General features: G+C 34.5%; 1 protein-coding gene across 1 annotated transcript; it reads right to left on the bottom strand.

Moving 5' to 3' along the window:
- Positions 1-2,880: 2,880 nt before the first annotated feature.
- Positions 2,881-5,442, bottom strand: LOC122027639 (40S ribosomal protein S8-like). The gene is made up of 5 exons (XM_042586634.1): positions 5,327-5,442; positions 5,171-5,243; positions 4,449-4,785; positions 3,224-3,399; positions 2,881-3,141 (listed from the first exon to the last, which is right to left on the bottom strand). Exons 1-5 carry the CDS (start codon positions 5,328-5,330, stop codon positions 3,066-3,068), a joined length of 666 nt encoding a protein of 221 aa, XP_042442568.1. The 5' UTR covers positions 5,331-5,442; the 3' UTR covers positions 2,881-3,065.
- Positions 5,443-12,206: the final 6,764 nt, after the last annotated feature.

The following is a 12,206-nucleotide window of genomic DNA, read 5'->3' as shown; positions in this document are numbered from 1 at the left end:
CATACTCAAATACCTAATTATTTAATTGGATATAAAAATTACTTTCATATCCTCCTCTATTCGGGTCGGATATCAAATTTTTTATCGAATTCGAAAAAAAATTATCATTCTATTTGAAGGCCCAAAATCTTTTTCCTAGAATAATATTTTTTAATGAAAAATAGATCTAAAAATATAAGCGCTTCCTTATTTATTCTATTTTTTTTTTAAAAAAATAGGCAATAGTTTTAAAAAAATTATAAAAAAAAACAAAGTATAAAATAACTTTAGATAGTACAAAATAAAAACATTCAATTGAAACGTGAAGCTAAGCCTATCTAACAACTTACTTAATTAAGAATATGTATCATTTAATAACCAACTCTTAATTAATTTAGTGAAATTTAAAATTAAGTTATGTTCTTATTTTTTTTATTTTGACACTAAAAATAATTTTAAATTTTATTAATAATTTCAACTTTTTATCTTTCTCAAATCACATCCCCATAACATAATTTCTACATCGCTTCTTTTCACTACCTCAATCCTCATCGATCCTTCATCATTCTATCCTCTCCTCTCATTTTCCAACTTTTACTACAGATTTCCCTTCTTATCCTTTTTATATTATAATCGTATCAATTCATCTATTTTAGCTATTCTACAAATTGATAACCCCTATCTAACTATGTATCTAATCAGTTATCTCATTGGTTATTTGGATGAAAAGATATTCTCACTACATAACTATGTATGATTAATAATTTAATTTCTACTTTATTTTTAGATTAAGATTTTTATACAATAAATTATAATATTATTTAATTATTTGATAATAAATATTTAATTTATATAATTTATATATATTTATATATTATATTATACTAGGCGATAACTAAATCATTTTAAAAATTTATTAGCCGGCTGCTTTAACTCATTTGTTTAAAATATCGATTAAAGCAACTCCATAATAAAATTCATTTACACAAATTGAAATAATTCGAGTACGCAAAAAAAAAAAGTAAGATATAAATATTTAGGAAATATTAATAAAGGAAAGGAAATCATTTTTAGATAAAACTTATATTTTTATGTGTAATCCAAGAGATATTGTTATCCGGTTGGAAAAGCAAAATGACTAAAAAGAAATAACAACATTTTACTGAACCGTGTACTTTGTTTGGTGTATTACCCAAAATATGTAGTCCGTTTCCCTCCATCTATGTCTCAACGAATTCCTCCACCATCTCCTTCGTTTTCGTCCAGCGGCACAAAGAGACACAGTAAGTCGTTGACAATTTGAGATCAAGATTAGAGCTTTGGATTGATTCGTAGTGGACTTGGGAAGCAGTGGTGTTTTTTATTGAGATTTGGAAGAAAGCGAACGACATGAAAGCCGTGACAAACTACATCAAGGGCACAGAGTTATGGCTTGGTCTGCTGGGCTTCGATGCGTCGGAGAAGTCAGTCACGAGGGCCGAAAAATGAGCACTTCCGAAGTCGGAGAAGTCGGTCACGAGGGCCGAAAAATGAGCACTTCCGAAGTCGGAGAAGTCGGTCACGAGGGCCGAAAAATGAGCACTTCCGAAGTATGAGACTAACTTTGTTGATTCTTCGCTAGAGGGCAAAACTCCGGTCACAAGAGTGTCATGTATCCCCAGTGCATGGCAAAGTAAGTTTTTAATTTCGGATCAAAGATGTAAACTTCGTGTGCTTTTTAATCGATAGTTGTTTGATGACATACTAAGACGCAACTGAAGGCAAAGATAGAGACTGGCGGCGCCTTATTTTCTAGGTATGGATGAGACTCCGGAAGATTGACCTCAAAATTTACAGAGGGGTAAAAAAGTTTAAGGAGATTTTAGATAGCATGTTCAAATGATTTTCCCTAGATAAATAAGTATGACTTAATTATTAACAAATATGTGTTTGCAACTCTCAATAATATTATAAATTATTAATTTTTACATCTGTTGCTGAAGATGTTTCAAGAAAAGAATGTTACAATAGATGTGAATTTGCATCATTTACAAAGACAAAAATTGTAACTTGATATTAGTTGGAGGTGTTTCTTTGGAATAAGTATCATGCACTAACTTGTGTGTTTGTGAAATTATAAGAGGTCTGGAATCAAGATAATAAGAAGTCAAACCAGTTGGGTAAAGAAACACAAATGAAACTGGACAAGACGTTAAAAATCATTATCATATCTATTTAGATGAGAAGCTAAAAATATTTTTATAAGAACAAAAATCATAAGACAAGACGCTAAACATCGTCCAAATATGTACTTAACTAAAAATATCGTACATAGTGTATATAAGATGTGCTCCCATATAATTCAGGCTTCTTATTCAAATGTATATCACTTTAAAATATACAAGATTCACATCTTTAATCTAAAATTAAAAACTTACTTTAGGATTCCATATCATTTACTTTCTTTCAAATTTTTAATTAAAAGCATCACTAAAACATACAAAGTTATATCAAACTGTACTTATCGTGTCTCGTTATGCCCCGGGACAAAAGTTACGATAAAAGAAACTAATCGAAACAAAAAATGAAAGAGGAAAGATGCCGAATTAAGTCGACTTTTTTAACAAAAAAATACACTACGGATTTTTTTCAGTTATGAAAAAAAAAAAGAATGGGAATGGACACGCAATTTAATCAATCCGAAAATGACTACAATGCACAAAACCAAATAAGCAGTTAAATAAAATGCCCAAGAAATAAACCACAAAAGAATGATCTTAGATATTCATTTTCATCAAAAAACAACAGAAAGTAGAACGCAATAAACAGGTAGATATCGTCATCGATTTAATGAGCTAACCAATCGCTAGGGATTTAGATTCAAAACGAAGATACTTGGCGCATAGCAAAACACAAACAAAATATTTGAATAGCATAGGGCACTGATTTAAAAAGGTCTTGAGTTACTGGATCAAAGCCACCAACATAGCCCGGTGCCAAAATTTTCACAAGCAAATATATCTTAAGTTCAGAATATCAAGAACTAAGAGGAGAAACTTAAGTATTATGAAGCCAACTGGAAGAAAACAAGAAATTCATGACTATACTTATGTTGCTCCCTTGCCCTTCTTCTTTTGGATCTTCTTCATGTAGAACTCGAGCTCCTTTCCTTCTAATATGTAACTGTGCATTGAACGTAGCAGATTAGGCCAACAGGCAATGAAGAATAGCATCAAAAGACTAAATTAAATAGAATTCTGCTTACCCATCAGCTCTACCACACTGGCCCGGGCGAGAGGAGATTGCGGCTAACAGCCTTCCAGTACTGAATTGATCCTCAACGTGGGAATCAAGTTTCCGATCTTGCTGCCTCTTTTCCAGCTTCCTCAGTACACTGCTGCTCTTCTTTACCTCTGTAGTAGCAGCTTCAGCCTCTTGCCCCTAGCAGACATCAATAGTTTAGAGAATAAGATGGGCCAAGGAATACTCTCAAAATTATGCTATGCTTTGGATAAGAACCTAAGCAAGTGAGACAGTTTAGCTAACAAACTTGTAGTGTATAATTGGATGCTTAAATTAAAGTAGTTTTAGGATCACTGGTATTCACAGAATATTTCAGTTATCTTGCAGATGATGAAACGGACAAATCAAAAAGAACTTTACATTGTAAAACAAATGAATCGCCATCGATTTGCACCACTGAGATATATGAGCATTCATAAAGGCATATTATGATAACTTAAAGGTCGCCAACCAAATTAGTAGAGTAAATATTTGATTCAAGTAGATAAATTTACTAAAAACATAAATATTTGACTCAAGTAGATAAATTGATCAAATAAAACCATTTTATGAAAGTCAAATCCATAATATTGGCAGTGAAAGTATCAGATCAAAAATCAGAGTTGGAATTTTACTAATTAAACCATACAAGCACATCTACAAAAGGAAACATCATTAACAAAGAAATAATTGGTCACGGACATGGCCAAGTTATGCTAAGAGATCTAACCACAAAATTCTGAACTGTAGGAACCACTTGACATATGTAAAGAGGAATGCAGATCATCAGCATAATTAAATGAGGCACATATTTTACCAACCAGATGTGAAAGCTAATGGAATATGGTTTATAATTTAAATGAAGAACAATTTTGTATAAGATTATATAATTATCTGTTGGATGATGCACAGCAAAGGAAAAAAATTGTACCAACAGTCATTTTCATGAGAACACCTACGACCAGAGTATAATTTAATACTTAATCACTAAATTTGTAACCATGACACTACACATTTATGTCAAACTCAGGGCACATGAATAATAAATTAACAAAGCAAGAAACTAAGTTGGCCTCCTCAATCATAAATTTTATAACTACAATGTTCTCCCACCAATTTAGTCAAACTTGATTGAACAGTTACACAATTTAATGCCATGACTATTGAGAATTGATAGAAGCAGAAAACAAGATATAACAAAAAACTACCTCAGTTGTTTCTTTTTTGGCAGCGGCGGCAGTCTTCTTCTTCTTCCCAAGCTCAACACCATAATGCTGGAGATACCACGCCTTGAACGGGGCTGCATCCACCTGGACGATTGCACTCTTAACAAGGGTTTGTGTCCTCACAAGCTCGTTGTTTGAAGCATTATAGACCACATCAAGTATACGAGTCTTGCGTGTCACGGCCTCACTTCCCCATGAATAATTCCCAGTATCCAACCTGAGAGCTCTCCATTTTACATTGCCTCCTCGAACTCTTATCCTTCTCACAGTCTTGTTGCTTGAAAGCTTTGTGTTTGCAGGTTGTCTTCCCAACTCATACCTTCCAACAGTATAGAAAAATATAAATAAATACAGAATAAAATTTAAGATCAATTCTTTTGTTGAGTAAACAGTATATAGAACATACGCTTCTATCCAGGATAAGAAATTAAAAAGCGAAAAAAAAACTAGGGAAGCAACTAGACGGGTAGATCGAAGGTAAAAAAAAAACCCCCCGCAAAATCAAGTTATGAAGCGCGGACCTTACCACGAAACAACTAGATGCACGATTTTAAAAGGGACGAATAACAGATCATCGATGTTTTTTTATTCAAAATCCGATTTTATTTTTTTGAGTTCATGCGAAATTAAGTAAAAGAACAGAAACAACACCTAAGTGCAAAAGTTAAAATGAAAGAAAATATTTCACGTGTCAGGATGCTTACTTTCTCTTCTTCCTCCAGGCTTTCTTCTTACCTCCGGTAGCCCGCCTCTTGTGCATGGAGTCTCGTGAGATACCTGGGAACATAATCCCGCCATTAGCATTACCATGGATGGAGAGAAACAACGAACCACACAAATCTAGAGTTCTTGATCTATACCCATCTTGACAGAGCAGCAGAGAAATCCTGTATCCTTCCTCTGGTCTCTTCGCCGCCGCCGCTCCCCGCCTTAGACTTCATCTCCTCCCACGATGCTTATATAGTGCTCTAATCCCTAACCCTTGTGGCCATTTCTTTCCCCGGACCGGGTTTATGAAAAAGCCTGTTATGAGCCCATTCTGCATAAACCCATAACAGAAGCACACACCAGTGGCAGCTATCAAATGATCCAGAGGGGAAAAAATCAATAAAAATGGCAAATCAAATTGTAATTTTAATTTATTGATTCGCTTTTACTTTGTAAATCAAATATAATTATTGGCTTAATCTCGATTCGAAGAAATTTACAAATTGTTAAAATCATGAATCATTAATCCCACTATTATCATAATGCGATGAAAAAATAAAATAAAAAACTTATTTTAATGATGTTTGAGGAGATTTAAGAATTATACCCTTTTTTTACCTATTTTAAAAGGGTGAATTTGTATGCAGTCCTCAATCATAAACTCAATTTTACATGCAGCCTCCATTGATCAAAATCTTTGTTTCCACTCCCTAGTCCAAAATAATATACACTAATTTACCTAATTGTCCCTAATATTTTCAGATATAAAAAGTTTTAAAAATGAGTATAATTTTTCTTAAATTCAACATATTAAATTAGAATTCAGTATATTTCCTATCAAATTGAGCACGACTCTTTTTCCACTTTAATTAGATGAAAATATACTAGATTTTCTTTAAATAATACTCAATTAGATAGAAAATATACTAGATTTTCTTTGAATTGTGCTGAATTTAAAGAGAATTATATTAAATAGGAAAAAAAGTCATGTTCAATTTGATAGAAAATATACTTGAATCTAATTTAAAGTGTTGAATTTAAGAGGAATTATACTTATTTTTAGATTTTTTATATCTAAAAAATATGAAGGGTCAATTTTGATAGAAATATACTGGATTCTTATTTAAAATACTGAATTTTGATTAAAATATATTGAATTCTAGTTTAAAGTGCTGAATTTAAGAGGAATTATACTCATTTTTGAATTTTTTTTACCTAAAAGATTTAAAGGACAATTAGGTAATGATATTTGCATGAGAGAGTTGAAACAAATAAAATTTTATATACAAAGAGTGAAAATAAAAATTTTTTTGACATAGGGATTACATATAAAGTTAAAATTATGATTAGAAATTTTTTTTCCTAATTTATCGATTTTAAAATGTATAAATTAAATACGGGAATTGCTGGGCGCGCCCAGAGTTTCCAATGCCCAAAAGTGTTCTAAAATTTGAAAAAGCTCAAAAGTGTTTTTTTTATTCTATGCAACCAATTGGCTCTATCCTCTACTCCTCACTCCTCACTCCTCACTCCTCTATGCAACGTCTCATATGATAATGTCAGTTAATAGGTATTTTTAAAATTAGCTAGTCTAATTCTAAAAAATTTTCTATCCATCATTAAAATAAATTAAAAAGTACATACCATAATAAACCTCTTATATGTCTAATATGCTTAAAATATCTCATCGGATGAGTTTAGTGGTTAGCACATGAGGTGTTGTCATAATGATTGTCTGGGGTTCGAATCTCGGTAAACCCGAGGTAAATACCTCCCTTATGTGCTAGTCACTATTCCAAAGGCTAGTAGCCGCTCGTGATTTACCTCCTTCGTGTTGGCCCTGAAACGGGTTGGCGGGAGCGCTAGGGGCGAACGTATTCACCTTTTGCCACAATATGCAATAACTATTATAATATTAATTTTAAAGTTAGGTTGATTTTTAATTTAATTACATTAGTATTATTGATGATGATAATTCATACGATCGTAGGTATGGTCTAATCCAAATTAGGGTCAACATGACCCCAATTTCTCAAAAATCATGACTACATTTAAATTGAAACTTAGCATAATATTATAACACCGTTAGAGATGCCAAGATAGGTATGGCCTAATCCAAATTAGGGTCAACATGACCCCAATTTCTCAGAAATCATGACTACATTTAAATTGAAAGTTAGCATAATATTATAACACCGTTAGAGATGCCAAGATAAGATAAGTAATAGAGAGTATCGTTGGACTCCTTACAGTTTCGTAAACTCACCGGACTTGAAATTATTGGTGCAATCATGTCCTAGATGAGAAGTTTCAATGATTTATAATTATTTAAGTTTAGGTTAATACATTGAATCTAACTTGAGTTACAAGTTTGCGAGATAAGAGAAGTCCAAGAAGTTCAAGGATTGAATTTTTGGCAAGATGAAGTTCTTGCAAGTTGGAAGACCGGATGCAAGACAACAAAAGTCCAAGAATGTCAAGGATCAAGTTTTTGGCAAGAAGAAGTCCTTGTAGGTTGGAATACCAGATGTAAGGCAAGAGAAGTTCAAGAAGGTCAAAGGCCGGATTCTTGGCAAAGGTAGGAACCCAAGCAAATTGGATGCTAGGGTAGACGAAGACTCAGAGATGAAGAGACTCCAAGCACAAAGTCCAGGGAATAGGATGTTTATGGCATGAGGTAATTAATTGAAATTGGTTGATGTATTTATCAGTAGATTAGTAACTGATTATCGCAAACACTCAATGGTCCCAAATTGATTAACTAATCGATTAAGCATAAGTCTAATCGATTGGTGCAATCTATTAGAACTCTGTGATGCATAGAGTGTTTCTGATCGATTGGTGCAATCGATCAGGGACTTTCTGTGACTCACAGAAGATGTGCCAAATCGATTGTCCAATTGATTAGGACTATCCTAATCAATTGGTGCAATCGATTAAGGGTTTTCTACAACGCATAGAAGGATTGTCTAATCAATTAAACAATCAATTAGGCATTAGCCTAATCAATTGGTGTAATTGATTAAAGGCTATCTGTGAACTCACAAAAAGTTGTCAAATCGATTGGCTAATTGATTAGACATGACCAATTGATTGGTTCAGTCAATTAGAAGGCTTTCTTCGTGAGAAAAAGAATGGTGCCAAATTGATTGCTCAATCGATTAAGGATACTAATTGATTGAAGACTCACACCAATCAATTAAGATTCAAAATAGAGTAATTTTAGTTATTGATCCGAAATCAATGACAATTCAACGAAAAAGTTAGAAAATTCGTAATCGATTAACATTTCCTTCTAATCAATTAGAGGCGACAAAAGCTGAGAAACAACTAGATTTTGAAGCATTCAAAAGGGGTGATTCTAACACAAAGAAGAAGAACTGTTATATTGCTCCAAGTGCTTAAGTTCAAGTGTTCAAGCTCTCATCATTGTTACATCCTCAAGCTACTCAAAGAAGAAGAAGCTGCACCAAAATCCTAATCTCTTCTCTTCTTCGTCCTTGTGAGCTATTTCATGTGAGAGAGAGTTGTAAACCATGTAAGGTTTCTCCACCTCGGTGTTGTTCCAAGAAGGAAAAGTTTCATAGTGGATGTTGTGATCGTGGTGTGAATCCTTAGATTAGTCATCTCAAGGAGGTAGATATCAAGTAAACACAAGGAATTAGCATTATTTTTAAGCTTCTGCTGTGCAACTAAGAAGATCAAGAAATCGAAGCAAGCTATTCCCCCCTCCTTCTAGCTCAATTGGTCTTAACAAGTGGTATCAGAGCTTAGTAGCTTTTGAGGACTCCCATCCAAGGAAGCACAAGTTTATAACTACAAGATGTCATTGAAAGAGGGACACAACACTTCTCGACCATCATTCTTCGAAGGCAATAACTTTGCTTACTGGAAGAGCCACATGGAGCACTATTTCATGACCGAAATTGACATGTGGTTCTCAATCACAAAAGGATTCATGGAACCAATGGAGGATGGAAAAGTGACTGAATCCTCAAAATGGACTATTGAACAAAAAATGAAGGCTCAAACTAATGCCAAGGCGATCGTGACTCTTCAATGTCGATTGAGCTTGGAACAACTCAACAAGATTGGACCATTCAAAGTGCCAAAGATTTATGGGACAAACTTATTAAGCTAAATGAAGACACCAAGGATTCAAGAATTACGAAGAGAGATCTTCTAATAAACCAACTGCAGAATTTCACAATGAAAGATAGAGAAACGGTTAGTTCATTACATGAGAGATTCAAGGAACTCCTAAATGGTCTCCATTCAGTTGGAGAAAGTGTGGAGAATCAAGATCTTATAAGGTATGCACTAAAATCCATCTCAAGAAACTCATTATCGTCATTAATGATAGATGCATATAAGGTTTTAAGAGACTAGTCAATGGTAAAGTTAGATGAATTATTTTGTAAACTTAAATTGCATAAGTAATCTAATGCAAGTCATAAAGAGAAAGGTATAACATTGATTGCAAGTAAAAAAAAGCAAGAAGAAGCACAAAGAAAAAATGGAGAAGAAGGAAGAGATCTCTTCCGAATCCGAGCAAGATAGTGATAGTGATAATCATAGTGATGAGAATCAATTGTCAAGTGAAATGGAAAATTTTGTCCGGAAGATGATGAGACGCTCAAGGAAGTTTGACAAGAAGCATGTCAAGAAGATCTTCAATGATGAAAAAAAAGGTAAACTTCTTATGAATTCAAAGTTTAAAATTGATGTAATTTGCTATGAATGCAAGAAAAATGGGCACTACAAAACGGAGTGTCCAAAATTGAAGAAGCAAGAATAAAAGATTAAGAAAAAAAACAAGGCTTTGAAAGTCACATGGGATGAATCATCTTTAAGCTCATTGGGAGAAGATGAAAGGAAAAGCTCAAGGCACGTGACACTTATGGCCTTCAACCATGTGGAAGATAGTGTTATGTTACCGCAAGTGTACGACTAAGTCGTCAGTAATAAAAATATTGATCCCACATGGATTGTTGATTAAGCACTAGTTAACTTCGTACGGTGAATTATCTAGACAAATGAAAGGCTGGTTGGAAAAGAGAGAGTAAGAGAAAGATTAAGGAGAAGGAGAGAGAGAAAGAATAAGAGATGATCTTGGAAGGGGATGGATGATAGATACTAGAATTTCGATTTTATTATGATACTAGTTAATGTCCCTATACATTGTTCATCTACCTAACTTCATACTTACACTTGTATAGGGATTCTAATTAAAGCCTAGCACAACCCTCGTGTAGGTTGCACCGGAGAGTCGATTCAAGTTCTAACACCATTAACTAGAGAGGTAACTTAGGAAGTCGAGTTAAGAGGGAATCTCTGTTACTAAGACCCCCCCAGTTATACGTTCCTAGATTGCACAGCCATTTCCTAATGATAGCACCGGAGTATCCACTTCAATTAGAATGCCCTAACAAGAATTAGTTTCTATGTTAAGATCTTTTGACTTTAGAAAGTGGGTAAGTATCGATGCCCTATATCACTAAAGGCATAATATGTCTGGTTGAATTAGAGTCGTCAATTTGGGTTGGGCATGTCGGGTTGGCTCTCTCCGCCAAATAATTTAAGTGGGTTGGATTGAAATTTTATCAACCCAAGCCCATTGCGGGCCACCCCGCCTAGGCCCGCGACCCGCGCGGGTTGGCCGGCGACGGGCTTGGGTTGGTCGGCGAGTTGAGAAACTATGGAACTCTTAGATTTTGTGTGTTGGGAACCTTTGTTGATATCCAACCCCTGAAGCCTTCCAAGGCGATCTTGTTGTGGAGCAATTCGGGATGGTCTTTAAGTTGTTGAAGCATTTGCTAGTTTGCAACACCAGACTGTGGTTGGTCGAACAAGGACGGTCTTAACTGGATAGCTTGGAGGTGGACCGACTGTTGTTGGGGAAGCATAAAGAATGATGGGTTGAAAGGTACATTATGTAGTCCAATGTTGTATGCTTCATCGAGTTTTAAAATTTTACCTGTTGCAGCCTCAGTCTTTGCTTTAATGCCTCATTCAGTGTTGGAAGGACATGAATGAAATAGTCAAATGTGTTGTATGTATAAATTATAAAAAAAAATTAAAGTTTTATCTTCGGAAAAATCTCATGTCATATCCACTTCAACTCGTAAAAATAAAAACATCAATGTCCTTTAAGAAACGATAGCTCTGATCACAAGGTTGAGGGTCTCGATTTATTTTCCATGATAAAGCAATAAAATGTAATAAAATATGATAAGAAAAATAAGCCACATGATACTTTTCATCGAATAAGTGTACTCGTTTGTGCCCATTTACATTTAAAATATCTATTTTTGGATATATTTTTGATTGATAAAATCTTTTCGAAATAAAACGTTGAAGATATGAATTTTTTCTTTAATTTTTTTAAAATTTTTATGGGCCCGTGGGTTGGTCTGCCTAACCCACAACCTGCTTTTAATTGGGTTGGGTTGGAGATTTTCTAACCCACCAAGTAGACGGGTCGGCCCGCCCCGCCCCGCCAAATGGTCGGCCCACCACGGGCCGACCCGCCCCACTATGAGTCGGCCCGTTTGACAACTCTGAGTTGAATGAGTATCCTCTGTCACTAAGGATCCCCCGGTTATCCAGTTTAATACTAACCTTAACATAGATACAAACCTCTCATATCTACATGTTTATATCATTCACACATTTTGTCAAATATATAAAAGGCATAACACATAGAACAAGTAGTAAACACATCATTACATAGGAAAATATTCAGATATAAGTTCATACATCAACATCACAACATAACTACTTCCTATATCCTAGATCTAGAGATCTACTCGATTACAAGACAGATACAACCAAAAGATGATAAATATAGCATTTACAACTCAAAACATGGATTGAGAAATAAGAGAATGCTTATCCTTGAAGCGTAATGTCCTTGGAGGTGTTCCCTTGCTCCGGAAGTGGACGGATCGGTGAAGATTGGCGAGGATAAAGCCTGGGGCTCCCTCGAGGGGGAGAACTCTTCCCCAAAATCCAAGATGGATCAAAGATCCC

The sequence above is a fragment of the Zingiber officinale genome, chromosome 10A, assembly GCF_018446385.1.
Source record: "Zingiber officinale cultivar Zhangliang chromosome 10A, Zo_v1.1, whole genome shotgun sequence".
Taxonomy (NCBI): Eukaryota; Viridiplantae; Streptophyta; class Magnoliopsida; order Zingiberales; family Zingiberaceae; genus Zingiber; species Zingiber officinale.
This window is presented reverse-complemented; position numbering and strand designations above follow the sequence as displayed.

What these genes read in the sequence shown, in the direction of transcription:
- LOC122027639 (XM_042586634.1), bottom strand. An exon ending in GCCTGGAGGAAGAAGAGAAA is followed by an intron (nt 4,786 to 5,170) that starts GTAAGCATCCTG and finishes TACTGTTGGAAG; the next exon opens with GTATGAGTTGGGAAGACAAC. An exon ending in CAGTGTGGTAGAGCTGATGG is followed by an intron (nt 3,142 to 3,223) that starts GTAAGCAGAATT and finishes TTCAATGCACAG; the next exon opens with TTACATATTAGAAGGAAAGG.